General features: G+C 42.2%; 1 protein-coding gene and 1 long non-coding RNA gene across 4 annotated transcripts; one reads left to right on the top strand and one right to left on the bottom strand.

The window, feature by feature from the left end:
* Positions 1-274: 274 nt before the first annotated feature.
* Positions 275-3,242, bottom strand: LOC135178569 (uncharacterized). Its single transcript, XR_010303622.1, has 2 exons — positions 3,146-3,242; positions 275-673 (listed from the first exon to the last, which is right to left on the bottom strand). It is a non-coding gene; the product is annotated as an uncharacterized LOC135178569 (long non-coding RNA).
* A 132-nt stretch (positions 3,243-3,374) lies between these two features.
* ZNF410 (zinc finger protein 410) lies at positions 3,375-20,777 on the top strand. Of its 3 annotated transcripts, none has more exons than XM_064149417.1 (10): positions 3,375-3,462; positions 4,710-4,903; positions 11,640-11,775; positions 12,070-12,303; positions 12,581-12,772; positions 14,445-14,604; positions 15,381-15,562; positions 18,251-18,340; positions 19,431-19,556; positions 20,117-20,777. In XM_064149417.1, the coding sequence occupies exons 2-10, from the start codon at positions 4,871-4,873 to the stop codon at positions 20,299-20,301; spliced, it is 1,338 nt and encodes a 445-aa protein (XP_064005487.1). In that variant the 5' UTR covers positions 3,375-3,462; positions 4,710-4,870; the 3' UTR covers positions 20,302-20,777. The 3 variants fall into 3 exon arrangements, with proteins under 3 accessions (XP_064005487.1, XP_064005497.1, XP_064005493.1); XM_064149427.1 differs by lacking the exon at positions 3,375-3,462 and adding an exon at positions 3,688-3,774; XM_064149423.1 differs by lacking the exon at positions 3,375-3,462 and adding an exon at positions 3,817-3,973.
* Positions 20,778-20,938: the final 161 nt, after the last annotated feature.

The raw sequence follows: 20,938 nt of genomic DNA on the forward strand, positions 1-20,938 counted from the left end.
TTCGACACGTGACAAAACTGGATGCGTCTGGAACACAAGGAAATGCCCCAAATCTTAGTTTTCTCAGTTTCTTAAAACTAATGTGCTTTACAATACTCATGCCAACATCATCTGTAGGTGTGGAAACGTATCTTATGCATACAGGCTTTGAAAAGAATTTAAAAATCTGCTGCATACTAATGCTGGACAGGCTGAACATCAAAGTGAAGTTAATTGCACATGTAAGTTTTACAGTTTTAAAAACATTGAAATAAACTCGAGTACTGCCAGCATATCGGAATAATGCATATATTTATATAGGAATGTTATAGGTGAGTGTACAGAAATGTACACAAAAGAGCAAAAGATGTGCCAAGAGAAATAAAGGCATCTCTTTGCACTCAGAATAGGGTCCCGTTATAAACCAATTTATCAACAAACAAATTTTGCAAGCTGCCCTGCAGTCACTCTGTGACTAGCCATTTTCTGTGTCTCGCAACAGGGGTCAAAAGTTTCTCTTCTCTTGAATCTAGTCATGGGGGAAATGTGACTGAGTTTTCTTCTTCCTTGATTGTAGAGAAGGATCTCAGAGGGGCAGATGTTACCGAGAAAGTAAGACTAGGAAATTCCTAGTGGGACAGCTCTCCCATCTGGGACCAGTGCTGCTTCACACACCTGTGCATGTAATTTGGACCTGCATAAACAACAGAGGTAAGTGCTGTGCTACTTGCACTGCAGATTCCCCTGTCAGATTAGACAAAAAATTCCCCAGGCAGTCAAGATGCAAGCTCTAAAGCAGCCAAACTCATCTAGCCTAAAAAATTCAAATTAAAGGAACTTACGTGCCTACATGTCTCCAAATTTTAATACCTACTCAACAATTTCACATGGTTTGGCTGATGATGAATCAAAGGACTTCCCAGATTACTGAGGATCTTAGTGTAATCAAGCTTTATGGTCCAGTGCCCTGGGATTACTGAGTTGTCATCAAGAAAAATGGTTTATGGAGTTCTGTATTTCTGGTTGCCTTTGTTGGATTGTATTGGATCAGCAAATGTGGCATGCTGGGATCATGCCTGTGATGATAAACACAACAGTCTTTTACTATGACCTTTGTGTGGTTAGCTCCAGTTTACTGAGCTCTCAAATCTTGGGAGCTGTTACCTTCAGTTTTGTAAGCTTGAGTGAATAAATAGGTCTGTCTAAAGCTTCAGGTCGTCTCAGCTATGGCCAAGTGGTCTGACATGATAAATGCCAGACTGTGAGATTACATTAATCAATCTATCTGCATGGCCAGTGTGGCAGTGGAGACAACCAAATCTCTGAGGCTGCCACTACTGGGTGTCAAATCACAGTTTTCCTTGACTTGTACACCAGAAATGGTCATCAGCTTGACTGAGAGTTGATTTCCTCGTGCAGGCTTTTGTTAGTAGTAATGCAGTCAATGCAAGTTGATGAGATAATATCTCAGACGTTTTCAAATTACTGGAAGTCAGAGGAGCCATGCTGCACATGTTGGAGGGATTGAAAAGAGGAAGCCATTTCAAAGAAGTTTACAGGCAGGAGATTGTGGGAATCAAAAAAGGGAGTCAGCTAAATGTGATAATGTATCTCTGGAATGCATCCTTGTGTACCCTTGAAGCAGTAAGTTGAGGTTAGAAACATATTAAACTGGTATTCTCGCCTTGTGTAATATTTGCATGGAAGCAACATAACTTAGAACAAAGAACTGAAAGTAGTCAGTGCCAAGATAGCCAACACCTCACTATTTCAAAGCTGGTGAGAGGCCTGGAACACAAACCCTATGAGGAGAGGCTGAGGGAGCTGGGATTGTTTAGCCTGCAGAAGAGGAGGCTCAGGGGTGACCTCACTGCTGTCTACAACTACCTGAAGGGACATTGTAGCCAGGTGGGGATTGGTCTCTTCTCCCAGACAACCAGCAACAGAACAAGGGGACACAGTCTCAAGTTGTGCCGGGGGAAGTCTAGGCTGGATGTTAGGAGGAAGTTTTTCACAGAGAGTGATTTGCCATTGGAATGGGCTGCCCAGGGAGGTGGTGGAGGCACCGTCCCTGGAGGTGTTCAAGAAAAGACTGGATGAGGCACTTAGTGCCATGGTCTAGGTGACTGGCTAGGGCTGGGTGCTAGGTTGGACTGGATGATCTTGGAGGTCTCTTCCAACCTGGTTGATTCTATGATTACCTCACTGTTATCCAATAAGAATGTTAAAAACAACATTTTACCCAATCACTGTATTCCATAACTTGTAGAATTACAACTTGTAGCACAGCATATAGAAAGACTGCTGCTATAGTAATAAACAGCTTCGCCTTCAGCTTCAACTATTATGTCCGCATATTCTTGTGTTGCTGTTATTTTTTCTGTCAGTAATTAATATATGCAGCAACAGGAGATGATGGTCATTTCCTAGGAAGTGACCACAGGTTCTTGCATAGTCCACCATGGGTAAGAATGGGCTGTGTGCATAGGGAGCCCTGGGAAACTCAGTTTTGCCATCCTCAACAGCTCCTGTTGGTTTACTTTTATATTGCTGGGATTCTCATTGTTCACCAGTGCCAGCACCATCCCACAAGCAGATGATGTCATGAGTCATACATGGGGCTCCAGTGCTACAGACTAGTCATAACTAAGTTAAAGTTTACCAGACCTGAAGGTCACTAGTTCAGCAGCTTATGTCAAGACCAGAACCTGCCAACCATACTGCTGCGGGATCTATTTGTCCTGCTAATGTGCTGATATTGAAATAAGGGTAACAAGCAAAACCCAAAGTACAAGCTTGCTAAATTACTTAGTCCCATCTTGGTTTTAGGGTACGTTTTTAAGACATAGGTGTTTCCAGAATCATTAACTTGGTGTGTCTTTAGGGACCTGCTTTGAACTCAGGAGTTCTCCATCACCAACTGCAAGTGCAGACACACCAAGTTGGAGCAAAGCAGAAAGAGAAACCAGGTACCAGTAACAAACTGGTTTCCACGTGTGCTCCAACAAGCCGAAATAGCGTGGCTGCTGCGGTGATTTATTTTGAAGAAACCAGCCGTACTCAGTAGCCCTAGTAGCGATCGCTACGGAACGAGAGAAAAGCCAGACACCGAGCTGTGACTGTTCTGGCTCTCGAGGCTGAGGGAAACGGTAAGACCCCTGCTCACCGGGCCGGAGGGAACTTGACGCGCAGAGCAAGGTTAATCCCCGTGGAGGCTCCTCCGAAAGGCCGGGCCCAGACCGGGATGGTGAGGCCCTTAAGGCAGGCGGCGCTGCCGAGCAGAGACAGGCGGAGAGGCAGGGCAGGGGCATCTGCCCGCGCAGCCGCCGCGGAGCTCTAGCGGCGGCGGCCGGAACTGGGGGTGGCGGCCGGAAGCGGCGCTCCTTGCGGCGCTCCCCGTCCAGCCTGGGGAGATGCGCACACCCCTACGCCATCGGCATTTCCAAGCGGAGGCTCCGTCACATCCGGGCAGCTGAGATGCCGGTAAGGCGGGCGGGGGGAGGTGGGGGCCTGGACGCTCCTCCTGGACTCACCGCCTTCCGCGGGGCACAAGAGCCAAGTGGTCCGGGGAGAGGGCGGCCTGGCTCCCCCTACTGCCGCGGGCCGCCCCTCCGGGCGACGGAGCGGCCCCCGCCGGGAAGGGTAGGGGTGGCGCACCTGCCCCGCAGTGGGGGAGGGGCGCGGCCCGGGCCAGGCCTCGGCGCTCCGCCCTGCCCCGTGCCGCTGAGGTATTCCTCCTGCTGCCGCAGAGCTCCGGCCGGCGTCCTCCTGGCTGCCTCTACCCTCTCGGCTGAGGTAGGGGCAGCCGGGCCTGACAGCCTCAGCTCCCGTCCCCGTGGGTCGCGCTGGGCCCGCCCTCCCGGGTGCAGACTGAAAAAGGGCAGCGGGAGAACATTCCCGAACCCTGCCTGTCTGCCCACCTCGGTCCGAGTCACTGGTTTCAGAGTGGTTGTTATCGTGTCCCCAGATAGTAGACGGCGAAGCTCCTCTTGAGGTATCTTGTGCCTCATAGCTTGGTGTTAGGAGTACTAGAAGAAAACTTTCAGGTTCTCTTTGTAGCTGATCCAGTATTCTCATAGTCATATTTGTAATTATGGTGCAAATAGGGAGTAAAGAACTGTACGTAGTTCACTTTCTTCTCCTGTGCTTATGTCTGAGTGCTTCCCCAGTAGGCAAAAATAGCTATGAACATTCCTGTTTTCCTCTGTAGCCCAAAGAAGAAACACTGTCTATTTGTGAAATAACTGCTAACCTACCTGTGTTTGTCAAGGTATTTCACATAAGCAGAAGTATAATATCTTAACAGACAAGAAAAGCAGAAGTTTCATGATGACAGGTTGTTTTTATATGGTTGACTTCCATCAACGGTTTGCTGATTCCACTCATTTGCACCCTGGGGGTTCAGCCTCCTTATCTCTTGCACGTTCTGTGTGATTTTCAGTTTACCCCGTAAATTTCCAGGAAAAAACAATTATTATTTTCCTTTGAAAATGAGCTGTGGCAAAGAAAGTGTGGTAAAGAGCCTCTAAAAAATCAGTTTTATAGTGTTAGTACGTTATTGTGCTGACTCAGTGGCAATGAAAATACAGGAACCTGGGTAAATGAGTTTTCCCAGTGGTTCAAAGTATGTTTTACAATTGCACGCAACATTTGCTTGCTTTTTTTGCTTTGCTTGGGTTTTTGTTGTTGTTGTTCCTATCTCTTTATATCTCTTTTTGTTGTTGTTTTAGGTTAAAGTGAATATTTGCACAACACAGCTTCATGCAGAAGGACCACCACACTGTTTTATGTTTAGGAAAATATGAGAATAAGCAGAGAGTTGTTCTCTCTGAACTGAAAAAAACAACTGTGCCTTGCTGAGGACAGCTGCAGGAATTGGACACTTGAATCAATGTTATCAGATGAGTTAGAATCCAAACCTGAGGTGAGCAAATGTGAACTGGGTGTGATTCCCAGGAATATTTATGGGCAGCACTTGGATAAAGTTCAGTGAGTCTACTCAGTGTGTTTCTTATATATCGAGAATTCTCAAAGTGTTTTCAGTGGAGTCTTCTGTGTTTTCCATGTTTTGATTTTAATGGTTTAAAAAATTTAAAGTAGTGTAGTGATTTTCCCTTCCTTTCAGGGGTCAGGCAATACTCCTCCATATTCCTCAGGTTACATTTTTTTTCAGTATTATTTTGTATTTTCCCTTACAAAAATAAAGTTAATTACTGTATTGACTACATCCTTCCCTCAAAGCAATTTGACTCTACTTGGTTTTGGGGTGTCTAGATTATTTTATTAGCATCAGCCAGTTCTGTTATTTTAAAGGACTTGTGTTTCTATTGAGCAGCTGGAAAGTCCTGTCACTGTAGGCAGCAGCACACAGGTGATCTTGCTTGCTCAGTGTGAAGCTGCTGGACCATTCCCAGGTTCAGCTGGTAGCATGGCCAAGGAATTGCAATGATGCATGTGTGTGTATGCAGCTGTTTGCAAACAGATTAGCACATACACTGGTGCCATTAAGAGATGAGCACAGACAGCACAAACAACGCTAAAGTTTGTTAGTGGAATATATTTATACCCTCATCACTCAACTCTCCTGCATACTTACGTTCACAGATGTCTCTGGTCTCTGCTAGGTCTTAACTCTTTCTGGTATCTGTACCCAGACCCAGAGATTTTTAGCCAGTGTCTGGAATCTTGGTTTTGATTGTTGGGGAGTTTTTATGAGGTTATGATTTTGTTTTCCTCACATGTTAGTCAATTAGAAGTTCACTAGCAGTGCATTCAAGTAGAATATTTATGAATATGTTTAGTAATTAGAAGGGATTGCCATGCTCAAACACAGCAGTATACTGACCAGCAGCTAGTGAACATGCAACTGGAATCTCTTCTCCAACCCGTGATTCTTTCTCCACTTACCCACCTTGATGCCTCTTTTGATCCTCCCCGTAAACGTTGCATAATAAGTTTTGTACATCATGCAGTTGCTGTTGCATCAGATACTAAGTTTGCTTGGTCTTATGAGACCTATTCAGATCACTTAAGACAGTGTTGTTTTCTTACCGTTTACAAAAGTTCTAGTTGAACCTCTTCAACATTTCACTTCAGCAGTGGTCTGTGAATTAGTGTCTGAGGGCTTCTGGTCTTCGTTACTGTTACCATAATTTGGTAAACACAACATGATTACCTCAAACACAATTGGCCAATGTGTTCAGTTTGTTATGTTTCTTATTTCTTGCCTTTGTCTTTTAGAATGAATAGCTGCTAGCCAGCTAGCTACCCATTCTCCCACTTAAAAGGGCAGAGAACTATTAGTTTGTGTCCTTGCTTTTCTACTTCAGAAGACTGAGGTCCTAGAGCAGGAGACTGTTTCAGGGGAGTTTTCAAGTTTTTAAACTTGATTTTGTTTTATTGAGATTTCTGTTTCTGTCTCTTAAGTCTATAAGCAATATTACAGATATCTTAAACTGGTACTGTAAAGAAAATGGTGATACATTCTGGTAATTTGTCACAGCCCAGGTGACCTGGTATTTGTTTATTAATAGAGCAGCTGAAACCCTTCCAATCACACTGTTCAGGAAAACTAGCTTCAAATTTATACAGCTCTGAGCAGCCTCAGCATGGGCTGCAAGGATTTCCTTTCCTTTACCTTGGGTTGATTCCAGTCCTGAAGGGGAAGGTGAGGGACTTTGTTACTGCAGTCTGTGAGTGGGCGAGTTCCAACAGATTTTTTGATAGCCAAGGACCCGAATATTTGGAATGCTTCCTTCCCAGTTCCTCAAATAAAAAGCTGTAAGTGGGCTATGTCTTTTCTTGACCCAAGTAAAGTACTTGTTAATTAGGTATGTTTTCATAGTAGTTCTATTTCCCCATAGCAGAATTGCATTTTCTTCCCAGTGTGCCCAAAACAGGCAGTGGAAACACCCTGGATGCCTGAAATCAACAGTGGTTACAGAGGGTGTCCTTTTCATAGGTGATGTCTTCTAAACCACGTTCCTTAATCTTGATCATGGCTATTTTAAACTACAAAATAAGATTGATTTGAATTGTGGGTTACCAAATCTGTACACACCCTCTTTCTGGTTCTGATTGTGAGAGTGTTAGGTCAGTACTATTTCCTACAATCTTAATGTGAAACTGGTAGAGGCTGTTTTTGCACCTCTTCCAAATAGCAGTTCAAGTACTTCTGAAAGTCAGTTGTGATTTTCTATCTGGTGAGCCATGGCACCATAATTCTTATAGCAACAGATGTCCTCTCATATCCACCACCATGTGAGAAAAGCATTAATTAAGAGCTAGCTGTATTTGTATAACATCTAGATAATACCAATCAAAGCACTACAGATGGATTGCATAAGCTTCTTTGCTGGTGGTTTTATCCCTAAAGAAGCCACCAACGTGCCAGTAAATGTTGTAATGCTTGAGTAAACCAGAATTCTTCTGTTACAAAGTTGTTTGGAGACAGTTTGTGCAAGCAGATGGATCTGCATTTGTTTTCTGGACTCTGCCCCCACAGCTGTATTAGCAGCATTCCTTGGGAAACTGATAAGATCTGTGTTTTTCGTGCTTTGGGCCTTCAGGATGATTTGATACAATTCCAAGTATTGCCAGCCACCTCTACCACACTGGTCTGCTGCCGGGTGCTTTCTGCTGCCTGGGGTAGGTCTAGCACGATCAAAGTGAATTACAGGTCTGATCTATTAATTGAGTTTGCTATTGTAAAAGGAGTGGGGGAAGGTATTTTAGCCTCTGCTTTATCTCTTCATCAGTGCCTGGAAAGGAGAGACTTGTGAATGAGTTATTTTTCCAGAGATTGTATGGGAGTAGGGCATCCTAGTTTCTAGCTAATGGGCCTCCTGCCCTCCACATCCTTCAGCTTTAGCCCTTCTTTTCATCACCCCTCACTTTCTCACTTCTAAATGTCCTTTTAAACTTTATTTTTTAGTGGTTCCTTCATTAAAATAGAAACTGTATTGATTACAAGTCTAGTCTAGCTCTCCAGCTATCAAGTGGGAGGATAGATCTGAAAGTTAGTGCCCAAGAACATTCCTCCACTGTCCATCCCAGCCATACCCCCCCTTCAACAAAACATCTCCCTGACACCTTTTGGCTTTTGAATCATCTGATGAAGGGGTTCTGTTATAGAAGGGAAACCGACCCAGCCCATCCCAGACGGTCATATCTTAATCTGTTACTGTAAGAAGGTTTTTTTGTTGTGTATTTTGGTTTGGTTGTTGTTGTTATGGTGGTTAGGTTCCCTCCCCCCAGTAGGATCTCTAGGAGGGGTTCCCATTTCTTTAAACAGATTTTTCATTGGTTTTGTTTTCCTCCTGCCCTCTTGGGTGGGTCAAGGACATTATCCAAACTTCTTAGTAACACAAGCATTCTGCACTGCTTATGGTGATAGACTGTGGGATCATCCTGCCCTATCATCTCTTGTTGACCAGTACAGATGGCAATTATTTTTGTAGCAAGAGCAAAGGAATATTTTGCATTCTTAGTGGGTACACTGCCTGCATTATGTATAGGATTTTCAGAGTTCTGTGCTGTTTTGGCAGAAGGAGTAGAAGGAGAGTGTATTCATGAAGGTGTGATGTCAAAACAAAAAAAAAACCCATAATTCTTCCAGGTGTGGTGCAGCTGAACTTGTCCCATTTTGTCCATCTGAGGCTTATAGATTGTCTCTGTATAAGTCATGTCTAGCCTATTGAATTTGAATCTCTAACTTGAGGATGCCATTTTGCAAACATCAAAATTTCTTTCAAATTCCAGCAGATCTCTTGGCTATAGAGTAAAGCTACCTCACACTTCTCATTCCTTTGGTGTTTTGTTAATATTCTGTAAGATTTCTCTATATGTAGTATTCTGTATGTTAGGTTATCCATATTGGTTAGGTTATTCATATTAAAGTGCTGCAAGTTATTCTGTCTGCTTGGTTACAAATTCTGGTCATATTTGCAGAGAGATCAGTCCCCTCTTTACATAGAGATTCTATAGTCACCATTTTGGGAATGCTTGCAGCCTATCTGGATCCTGTTTGTGATGTCAGATATTATGTGGTTATGAGATCTGATCAGCTGTAGCATCCAGGAGATTCCTCCCATCCTGGTCCTTCAAGACAAGGGTGCTGGATTTTCCAAGGTGTGCAGAGAAGTGAGGCTGAAGCTGAACTGCAAATGCATGCCTGTGTGCATGCACAGCACAGATATGTGCAGCTGTAAACACTAACACGTGGCAGGACAGTACTTTCACAGACACATGTAAGTATAAATGGCCTTCACGTGGAGCAGGGAGTCCACAGATGGCCTAATTCTCTTGCTACTTGTTTGGTAATCAGGCTTGATAGCAGATCATGCATGTCCTCATGCAGCTGACATGGATTCTCACAATCGTGCACCTATCCAGCCTCTTCCAAGGCTTGAGTCCTTCCAGTATCCATCTGTAGGCCCTGAGGTTTCCATCCTCTGGCTGGGATTTTGGGTTTCCAGAATGTGATTTCCGCCAATTCATAGGCTGGTCCAATGTGAAGTTAGCTAGATGAAGTACTTGGAAACTATTTAGGAGCAAACACCATTTGAGAGGACAGAACAGACTACAGTGAGGAGAGGCAGAGATGTGTACTGACCTGCAGCCTGCTAATGTTGACCCATATTACCCCTCACTCCTCTCCTGCGGTCTGTCCTCTCCCAGCCACTTTGTCCCCTCCCTTTCCCCACCTTTGATCCTTCCCTTAAACCGCCCTAGGGTTTTGACATTCCCATGGTTTCCTCTTAATACATCTTATTATTAAGTTTTATTTATTATTAAGGTTCTGGAAGTTCCCTCCTAAGTTTGCTCTTGCTTATGAGGTGTGTTCTGAATATTCATGATAATAATGTTCCTATTTCTTACAAAGTTTCTGGTTGAAAGTTTCTTCAAGGTGACACTCAAGTCTGTTCTGTCTGGCTCATCCACCAGTGTACCAGGAATTCTACTCTTTCTAACATGCTTATCTGAAGTTTGTCAGAATTTGTCTAACCATGTATTTAGCACCTCTCCCAGTCCTTGGCAGTCATTTATGCTGAAGGGCAAATTACCACATGCCCTTACAATTTTCTCTTTACCTTCAGATGCAAAACCAAACTGAAAGAAACTTAAAGCATGACAATGTTTACAGTGATTTTTCCCCTCATATTCGAGTTGCTGTAATTGTCACAAAAAGTGTTCAGTGATCTTAAACAGGAAGGAAGGTTTGTGAAAGTACTTAGCTGCCAAGACAAAACTCTGAAAGGATTCCTCTGAATTTTTTGGTACAGAGTGTGTGGTTTGCTTTAGTTGGGTGTGGGAGGGTTATTCCAAGTTTTAATAATGAACATGATTCATTTTGTTGCCCCTTTTTAGTTCTGTGCACTAGCTTGTTATTACTTTAGTCATTAAAAAATCATCTCTCTTCCGGGCGTCTGCTTATGGATGCTACATTTTGCTTTGACCTAGGAATTTAAAGCTGCTATGTGGAATTGGAGGGTTTGCTTTTCTGTTGTAGAAGTGAAGCTTTACCTAAGGCTTTCTGTATAAAAATAGAGGAGACTGTAAAACAAGTGCTTTGTGGTGGTGCAGGCAGAGTAGTGGTCACAAACAAGTTATAAAAAAGAAAATACAGTAATAAAGAACAGTCTTGCTGCTCACATTTTCTAGTTCAAACTTCTGGCTGCCTTGCTCTGTTATTCCTAATTCTCTTCTTATCCATCTTTCTCCTGCTTTTTAAAAATCTTAAATTCCTATGCATGGCCTTGAGGGAGGGACTGTCTTACTGTCTATGTATTTTATTGACAGCATACCAATAGTTCCCTCTTTGGACTAGGTCCTCTGCATAACCTTATACCTAAGAGGAAAAAATGCTAACCTTTCAAACTGCAGTCTGGCTTGTCGCCAACTTCAAGTGGCATCTGAATGACTTCAGACTTAATTTTTAAGTTCATAGTTGTCAGTGATGACAGGCTGCTCCCTACGAGACTGTAGGGAATAGTGACAGTTTGGGTGTTACCCGCTGCCCCCACTCTTATGAAGTCACCCAGGCTACACTCAGCCAAGCTGGAAGTTGAGGAGAGAAGCTGTATTTACAGCTTAGCACAGTATACAAGTATACAGTTATGTACAAGTTAAAAGTAATACAGAAACACAATACCCCTTCCAGAAATCAGAGTCCCCAGGAGGGTTCATGGCCCAAACCCCTTTCTCCCTCCCTCTTTCCCTCCCTTCAGACATAACCAGATCAACCCACATGTATCTCACGTGATAAATCTGGAGAAATCTGAGATGAGATGTCAAAAAGATGACAGGAAGGTTAGAGAGGAAAAAAAATAATTAGGTTGGATTAGAGTTAAGGCAGAAGCAACCACAGAGACCAGACTGCCAGAAGGAAGGAGCAGAACTGAAGTGAGAGCTGAGAAGTGTGTGAGAAGTGAGTGTCTTATCTATATTTTGACTAGTTGTGTTTCTCAGCAGAAAAATGGGTGATACAGAGGTTTTTTTCTTCTTACAGCTAAGGATTTAATTTCTTTCAGTAAAATATTCCAATTAGCCTCAAACCAGCACAGGAATAATGGACTGGATTTAGGGCATGTTTGGCTCACATCATTTAGTTTAACTGTTTTATGCTGCTTTTGGCCTAATCTTCATTATCTTTTTTTCAGCTGCTGGTTCAGTTTGTTCAGAACACTTCTATTCCACTGGGGCAGGGGCTGGTGGAATCAGAACCAAAAGACATCACCTGTCTCTCTCTCCTTCCTGTGACTGAGACCTCAGAATGCAACAGACTCATGTTGCCAGGTAAAATCTCTGCGTCAGATCTTTGCAATCGTGCCCTTCACACAGCTGTCTTTACTGCGCCGCTGTGGTCCACTGCCTCTTGCTGGTAAAGCATTCCAGGAATGGAAGAACAAATTCAGAAGGGTGACTAAACCTTTTCTCATTTAGTAGTGAAATCTGACTAGTTAGAAAATTCCTTCCCCCTCTGATCTCTCTCAAGTTCTAATCTTTTCTGTATTAGAGAAATAACTTCATAGCCTTTTAGTTGTAGCATATTTATACTTTTATTTACTCTGGCTTCACTTTCTTCACTAGATGATGAAAGAGATCTCACTTCTCCAAGTCACACTAACTCTTCCAAAGACATTTCTTCATCTGCTGTCTTGAGAAGCCTTCAGGTAAATGTGGGCCCTGATGGAGAGGAAACAAGGGCACAGAATGTACAGAAATCACCTGAACTTCTGTCAACTCCAGAGACTTCCAGCTTACTGCAAGACCTCCAGCCCAGTGACAGCACTTCATTTATTCTTCTCAATTTAACAAGAGCAGGTAATTCTTTTGTTTATCTAAGACATATCCACACAGAGGACATCAGAATGCAGGAGATAGAACGATGTCCCTGCTGCTTATGAAGGAGAAATCCACAAAATTTGCTGGACGTTATCAGATATTTCAGGAGTGCTTAATCAGCAGCTTTGTATAATGTGGAGGTCAGTGCAGACTACAGAGCAACTGCTGCATCTGTGCTATTATGCACTGTAGTTTGCACTATGGTTTCCATCTCTTACGTTATTATTATGTTTTATGACATTGTCTTCTTTTCTAGGACTGGGGTCTCCAGCAGAGCACTTGGTGTTTGTTCAGGACGAAGCAGAAGATTCTGGGAATGACTTTCTGTCTCATGATAGCACAGACAGCAGTACCCCGTGGTTCCTACGAGTGCAAGAGTTGGCCCATGACAGTTTGATTGCTGCCACTCGGGCACAGCTTGCTAAGAATGCCAAAGCAAGCAATAATGGTAGGAAATCCCCTGATTCTGTCTCAAAAGTCAGCTGTTTGGTACAAGGACTCTAGTTTCAGCTTATTTATTCCTCTCTTGCTTTTTTTAATCTGTTCTAATGTCTTCAAATCATCACAGCACAAGCATATGTTTTGTCTGCAGTATAAATAGGCTCCTAGTTTTTTCTCAGGGAATGAACCTTAGTGGAGCCTGCAGTTCCATTACAGTCTGCCTGTTGTCTGGTACATGTTGAAAGTGTCTTCTTTCTGACTGCTTGTGTTTAAGCTTTCGTTTTCACTTTCAAGTGTCTATTTTTAATGCATGCTGTAATTCATGCCTTCTTAGCTACAGTGGGTTTGGAGGTCAACTTTCTGGAGGAACAGCTGCAATATTTTTTTTGTTTGCTTTTGAGCTAAGATGCTTTTAGAAAGAGTTTTCTGTCTGGATGCTTATGGGGGTTTGGGTGTTACCTGCCCCCCCCCAACTTTGGAAATCACCCAGACTAGACTCAGCTCGCTCTGGAAATTGAATGAAGCTTATTATTTACAGCTTAGCAGAATATTTACAGTATATACAGTTACAGACAGAAATATACAAGGTAAAAGGTAATACAAAAACACAACATGCCTCCCAGAAACCTGAGTCCCCAGGAGGGGCTCCCACCACCCTTCCACCTTCTCCCACCCCTCTACCTTACCCCAGACGTTGCCTTGTGCCCCAAGGAAGAATGGAGGGTCAGCCAGGGGGGTTAGGAAGCAAGTGGATTAATCAGAGAGACAGTAGGTGAGGTTAGAGAGAAATGCAGCCCAGAGCCCAGGCAGTGCCCGAATGCCTTATCTATGTTTTTATTCTTGTCTTCTACATCTCAGCAAGCATATGAGAGAAGTAGACATCACCATTGTTTCTCTTTCACAACCTGTAATCTAGTTCTTCTCACTAAAACATTCTAGCTAGTTTCAAACGAGCACATACCTAAACTTTCTTGCTTGATATTGGTATATTTTTGAGGCATGTTGCATTAGCTTTCTGTTCTTATTATAAGCATTGTCTGATAGCAGCTGCTCCAGTACATATACCTTGTTGGGAATGATTTGTGGACCTGGTGAGGTTTGCAAACCTGAGTTTGATCTCTGTTATCGGCTAGGCAACATCATATAGGACGTGACCTACAAGTAGTGTCTGAGGGAGCTGGGGTGGTTCAGTCTGGAGAAGAGGAGGCTGAGGGGAGATCTCATCACTCTCTACCACTACCTGAAAGGAGGTAGGAGCCAGGAGAGGGCAGCCTCTTCTCCTTGGTGGCAAGCAACAGGGCTAGAGAAAAAGGTTACAAGCTTTACTATGGGAGGTTTAGGCTGGATATTAGGAAATACTTCTTCACTGAAAGAGTTCTCAAACATTAGAATGGTTTGCTCAGGGCAGTGGTGGGGTCACCGTCACTGGTGGTGTTCAGCAGCCTCTGGTCATGGTTTAGTGTTGACCCTTCAGTGCTGGGTCGAAGGGTAGATTGGATGATTTTTGAGGTCTGTTCCAACCAAATATATTCTGGGATTTTGTTACATGTAAACAGTAGCCAGGGACATACCTGCTTTGTGGTCCTGTATCTCCTGTAATGCTAGCTTTATCTATTAAATTTGACATGTTACAGTAATCAATATATGCTTTTTAGATTTTGGTGGGCTTTTTCTTCCAGGTGAAAACGTTCATCTTTGCTCAGGAGATGGGCAGCAGAAAGACTCTAGCCCCATTCCTCATCTATCTCGCGTGGAGAGGAAGCTGAAGTGTACAGTGGAGGGCTGCGACCGGACATTTGTGTGGCCAGCTCACTTCAAGTATCACCTGAAAACACACCGGTGAGCAGAATAAAGCTGTGTGGTGTCATGGCTTTGAAAAACTCTGCTCTGTATTTGAACTAGTCTGAATTTTTGGTACAGACAAGCTGTGAAAACCTGGTGTTGCTCTTAGAAATGCTAGGCCTGCTGCTTGTTTTAGGTCATCTATATTGAAACTTTTGGGCTAGCTTTAGATTATTTTTGCAGATTCTTGGTAGTGTTTGGCTTAGAATATTTGTATTTTTAACAGATACACCTCTGATATAGCAAACATTAGAAATTGTAGGATGCTATAGTATTTTTATACATCCTTGAACTAAGTTGCTTACACTAACATTAATCATTTCTTAGCTAAGAAATTGGCAGTCTCTTAAGGTAAATTGTGGACATGAAGTTAAAAAACTGGGAAGGACTTGTGTAGACATTAGCCCATCACCTTGCTCTGAGACAGGGCCAGCAGTAATTGTGTGGTATTTGTACACACAGTCACTTTTGATCCTTCAGTGAATGAAATTCCACAACACTCTTATATAGCTGCTCTGCTTTACTAAATTATCCTGAGTAGAGAATAAATAAGATAATATGGTTGAAAAAGTACTACCTGAATGAAGCCTTCCAGTGGACCCACCCAGGACTAAGTTAGGTCACTTACTTCATCTGAGTCTTTCCCTTTTGTGATATAATTAATTTTGTTTAAAATGTTTCTGCTTTTTATTTAATATAAAAAAAAAAAAAGATGATCAGGAAGAATACATTGCAGTAGGTGGTACTGAAACAGATATTCTGTTGCTTTCCAGGAATGACCGCTCCTTCACCTGCCCAGCAGAAGGCTGTGGAAAAAGCTTCTACGTCTTGCAGAGGCTGAAGGTGCACATGAGAACTCACAATGGTGAAAAACCCTTTGTGTGCACAGAACTGGGCTGTGGGAAACAGTTCACAACAGCTGGAAATCTGAAGAACCACCTCCGAATTCACACTGGTGTGTTTTAGACTTCACCTATTTCTAGTCTGCAGAGGTGGGGTCTTTACTGAGGAGTAAACCCTTTCTTCCTCTGTCTTCAAACTTTGGAGAATGTTATGTTGTTTAGCTTTGCCTTCCACTAGTGTCTTTTTTCTATCAATTTACATTGATCTACTGCTTACCTCCTTTACGATCTTGTATATTTTCACCCTTCAAATACTATGTATGATGGTACTATGTACTCTGCTCAGACCCATGCTCTGAAGTTTTTCTCACCTCAAGCTGTGTGATGGAGGGAGGGTTGTATGTTGTTTTGGGGAGAGATTAAACTGTTCTTAAGGGAATAGTTAGTAGACACAATTGCTGTGATTGTTTTTGGTAAAGAAGCTGGTTTAAATTCCTGAAAGGCACAGCAGTTTAGATACTTCTCCAGTATGGAGTCCTAGTGGACACAGTCCTAGCTCCACTGATAGGTGGCTGAGTCTAGCTAGCTTATGTTACCTGTGGTGCTAGTAGAATTACTACATGTGGGAAATTTAGGGAAATGAGACATACAGTAGAATGAGTAGCAAAAATATAGTATCAATTTCTAGCAGAAAAAGGCAGTGATTAAAAGACAGCATTTTGGCATGCAAACTGCTCTGTTTGTGCTAATGCTAATTTGAGATGTTACCATATGCTGGAGCCTGTGTACTCTTAACTCATGCTCAGCTTTTTGTATCAAATAAAACAGGAACTTTTTTTTTTTTCATAGTGCTGTATTTCCTGCATGGTTTGTTTGTGCTCTCTCTTCTGGAGCATTTCGTTTGATCCTGTCTTGTCAATATTTTTAGAAGCTGGTGTACCAGCCAAAATCTTGACAACTGCATAAAGTCGTTTAGGCGTTTTCATCCTAGAAAAGTGAGATAGGCACATGAGTTACTGCTAAAATAATCAGCAATTTAATAGTTTGCAAAGCTCATAGTGAATGTTCTGGTGGTTTTGTTTGAGGTTTTGGGGTTTTTTTTAAGCCTCAGGGTTATCATGCCACTTAAATAGTCCTGTTCAAGCCTCTTAGAATATTGTTAGAGACTTCCTGCCGACCTTGGCATGAAGCACTGCGTTACAGTTGATTAACATTTCAAAATAACCTTGATGAGTAGGAGAGCACAAGGTCCCACTAGTTAAATACAATCACAGATGATGTGGGCTGCCAGCATGCTGCTCTGTGTGCCTTCTGCCTTTCTTCACCACCACCGTCTGGCATGTGGTTCAGAGATACACACACCAAAAAGTTGCTATTTTAAAGACTTTGCAGTCTAGCTAGAGCACTACAGCACGTGGTTTGGGCACAGATGTTGTGATGTGGTTTAAAATTATGTACATCAGGGATAAAATTTTGAATGTGTGTTAACAGCAGTCATAGTTTTTGCAGTTTGTCCTTTGCACTTAAAACTCCTAGGTGAGGTGGAGATAAAATAGGCCCAGCTTGACAAATGCATAATCCTCCATGACAAAGTGAGTGTTCTGTGACCAAAAGAATTGTAGCTTCTGGGGGTATAAATAAGTTTCTTAACTGAAAATTACCAAAGTGCAATTAAGAGTTTGATCAGACCCAAGGTGTTACAGAACTGCAGGTTTATTAGAAGCTCTAGATCCGTGAAACTGTGTGCTGCTATTTTTGTCAGTGGTAGTTTTTCTTCCTTCTTGCAGGGTTTCACATATTTATAACAATCCAGAAGGTGCAATCGGTGTTCAAGAATCTGCTGCATAGTTTTGTAATGCCAAACCAAACATACTCTGTTGATCCTTTTGGCTCAGATCTGTTCAGTGTTACAGTAGATAAGAAGCTGAGGCAAAATCACAGTAGAAAAAAAATAAAAGCATGTTTACTCAGAATTATGTATGTGTTAGACAATAAAATAGCTGAAATAGTTTGTTTAATCTCCTTTGGGCTTGATATTACTCTTTTACTAGACTACTTTATCAGACTTGAAATCACAGTGTTAAACTTGAGTTTTTCAGTGGGGTGTTGAAGGCAAAAGTTACCTCTGTTTTTATGTAAGGCTGTGTTAAGAGGGTGTTTAGAACAGACTTACTGTACTGCACTGCAATAGTGTAATCACCTCCCAGTTTATTATTTAGACAAATACAAAAATAGCTGTGGAGATCTACAAAAATAACAAATTTCAGCCAGTGAAGGACAAATTGTGCCCTGAATTATTGTTCCCTCACACAGAAATGACTCATCTCTCGCAGGATTTTGGCAAGTTCAGCCTGATCTGAAATGAACTATAGAATCTGATACTAAGGGAAATAGTTAATGGGAGTTTTGGCACTGAGAGGCAGAAGAGGAAGCAGGATCCTGAGAGCATGTGAAACAGAAAGCTGGTTGTTAAGAACTGCACATAAAAGCTGTATCGTAGTCCAGGTGCTTTTATATTGCTCTTTTAGTATTTATATACTTGGAAGATCTATTTAGAAACAGTGGGGAGAGCACAATGATCTAAGACTACTTCAGAAAGAATGCCAGCATTTCCTATCGAAAGCTAATGAAAAGAGTGCTTTTAAAGCCATAGGAAGCATATATGTAATTGCTGTTGAACTTTCTTGCGTGTAAGGCCTAAAGGGAGGACAAGGTAGAGATCTTCAGGCTGTTCTCAGACACTTGGACAATCAGATCAAGCTGTGATCCTGAAATCTTAAGAACTTGCATTTCTCTTATAGGGGAAAAACCCTTTCTGTGTGAGGCACAGGGATGCGGGCGCTCTTTCGCTGAATACTCCAGCCTTCGGAAACATTTGGTTGTCCACTCAGGTAAGAATCTTCACCTGGCAATCTGTGACCTATCTGAGGAAAATATTTTTACTATGAAGTTCATATTTCATTTCCTTAAGAAAAAAGTGGTTTCTACAGGACTTCTGGTTATAGCGTTTCACGGTTTCCTTTGTGGTGCCTGTAGCCTGTACGCTTTAATATTTTCAGTTGTTTCTGTTTCTCAGTTTTACATTTTGAAATGTGTTTTTATAAATGGTTTCTAAAATGTCATCAAATTGGGTAGCTGTTTCATAGCTGCCATTTTGTTATTTGGGAATCTAGCACCACTGTATATTGATCAAAGCCATTGAAATCTGAAATCACTCATGAGCAGGTTTCTGCCATAGGTAGGATTTTCCTTTATTTTTGAATAGTATGTACTTTACATGGAAATGTATTTCACAGATGTTTCAAAACTTCTGTCTTCTGTTTTTGCCTTCAATATCATCAGCACTGGATAAATGTGGTATATTTGAGAATGAGAGGATTTTATTCAGGTAGTAACTTTGGGGATTACCCAAGTTCTCTGCATGTTTTCTGTCTCCACAGCTTTCCTACTGTTGAGCTCACACATGCAGGCATCATACTTGTACCAAGCAAATGACAGACTGTCCTGTAAAATGTAAATCCTTTCACAAGGGCAAGTCATCATCTTGTCTCTGCTCAGTAGTGTAAACCAGATGCTGAAGTTTCCTGTGTGATGCCAGGAGACAGCTTCCTTGCTTTTGTGTCCTTGCTTTAGGTCGTTTTATCCTAGGTATGGGACATCAATGAATCAGGTATCTCCATGTCATTGAGTAAGAGATTTCAAGTAACTTGTTCCTTCTTATAAATGAGACTTGAAGGCTTTATCTTACTCTCAAGTTTGAGTTTTGCAACAGCTGACCATACTGACAGCTAAACCATTTCTGTTCTAGGAGCTTACATCTCTCAAGAAAATGGGAATATTTGGGGTTTTTTCCACCGATAATTAACACCAGTGGTGTCAACATCTGCTTCAAATCAGTATTATTGGCCTCTTAGTTGATGAGGTCTTTTATTCCCAGCTTGGTAATTTTTGGGTTGTTTTTCTTCCCCTTTCTACTCTAAGGAGTGAAGCCCCATCAGTGCCAGATTTGTGGGAAAACATTTTCCCAGAGTGGTAGCAGAAATGTGCATATGAGGAAACACCACTCCCGTGTTGGAACAGCTGGCAGCAGGGAGCGAGAACAGCCAGGTAAGGAAAGAAGGACACACTCTGAGGGAGACAGGTGCAGGGAAGAGTTAGTGGATGCTCAGGAAAGGAAAAATGTATGTCCTGAAGATAGGAGTCCACAAACCAGTAAGGCTGATCCTCTTGGAGATGCGGATGGGTTGCTCACCCTATCCTTTTCTAGGCTAGAAGACAAAGCTGTATTTCTGTCTTGTGATCAAAGGACAGGTAGGTTTATTGTTTACAAAATTAACATGAATCTAGTTTGTTTGGTGTTTTTTGATTTGTTTTTTTTACACACAGAATTTATGCCCTGGGTTGTTTATTGGCTTTGTAAGCAGTCTAGGGATTTTTTATGCAGTGTGAATTATTTAAAGAGAAGATCAAGGCTGAATAACAACTTACCATATTAAGGCTCCAAATAATAAATGCAGAAGTTAGCATTCACTGGATGCCAAAAGTGTAGGAATAGATAAAGTAGGTGTCTAGGAAAGTCTGTGACATGAAGTGGGGCAGGGAGTCTGTCTTACACTGCAGTATCATTACATCATAAGAATTTTGTTTTACCCTTTTTTCCCCTATAGAATCACTGATGGGCAGCAGTTTGCTGGAAGAATCTACGGTGCATAGTAAGAATCTCATCTCCATGAACTCTCAGCCCAGCCTTGGTGTTGAGTCTCTGCATCTGCCAGATACTGAGTCTATTATTGGAGTAGAGGAGGGTGAGACCAGCTGCTCTTTTTTCCGCCCTCTCATATGTGGTGACTAAAGTGGGATCTGTCATTCCTCCTGGAGGCTCACTGTGTTGCAGTGGAATGAGCAAACATTGCTTTTACTGTGCAGAGCAGGTGGGTAGATGGAGAGTGAATCACAAAACTGGAGTTGGAGAAGACCTACCGGACCAAGTTTCTCTCTTGCAGAGCTTAGAAGGTGAAGTCCACTGCTTAGGTGTCATTTAGCCCACATTGTGGAATGCCATTTCAAAACTGTTTATGCAGTCCATTCTCCTAAAGCCTGAAGTATGGAGGTTTTTTTGTTTGGTTTGGTTTGGATTTTTTTTTGCTGGAGCACCCAGAAGCCCCAGTTAAGGACCAGAACCTCATTGTACTAGGTACTGTACAAACACTGACTACCAGGCCTTCCTTCCATTCTTTACCTTCAGAGACTATATTCTAATACATCTCACTGTCAGAAGCTGACTTACTATCTGAAATAAATGTATTACTTGAGATCACTTAACTACAATTGCTGTGTTCTTTTCCTGCTTTCTCCAGTCAGTTTTTTTTGGTATATCAGGCCTTTTAAATGAATGTTACCATTTGGATGTTCTGAAGTTTTTGTTAACCTAAAGACTTTCTTCAAAAATGGATTAAGAATGCAGAGCTTTACTGAGGTACTGTCTGTAA

The sequence above is a fragment of the Pogoniulus pusillus genome, chromosome 1, assembly GCF_015220805.1.
Source record: "Pogoniulus pusillus isolate bPogPus1 chromosome 1, bPogPus1.pri, whole genome shotgun sequence".
In the NCBI taxonomy this organism is placed as follows: domain Eukaryota; kingdom Metazoa; phylum Chordata; class Aves; order Piciformes; family Lybiidae; genus Pogoniulus; species Pogoniulus pusillus.

Bases quoted from the DNA above. Each gene is read 5' to 3' on its own strand.
- ZNF410 (XM_064149417.1), top strand. From the start codon at position 4,871: ATGTTATCAGATGAGTTAGAATCCAAACCTGAG. The intron at 14,605-15,380 runs GTGAGCAGAATA...GTTGCTTTCCAG, and splicing joins TATCACCTGAAAACACACCG to GAATGACCGCTCCTTCACCT. The intron at 15,563-18,250 runs GTGTGTTTTAGA...TTTCTCTTATAG, and splicing joins CCACCTCCGAATTCACACTG to GGGAAAAACCCTTTCTGTGT.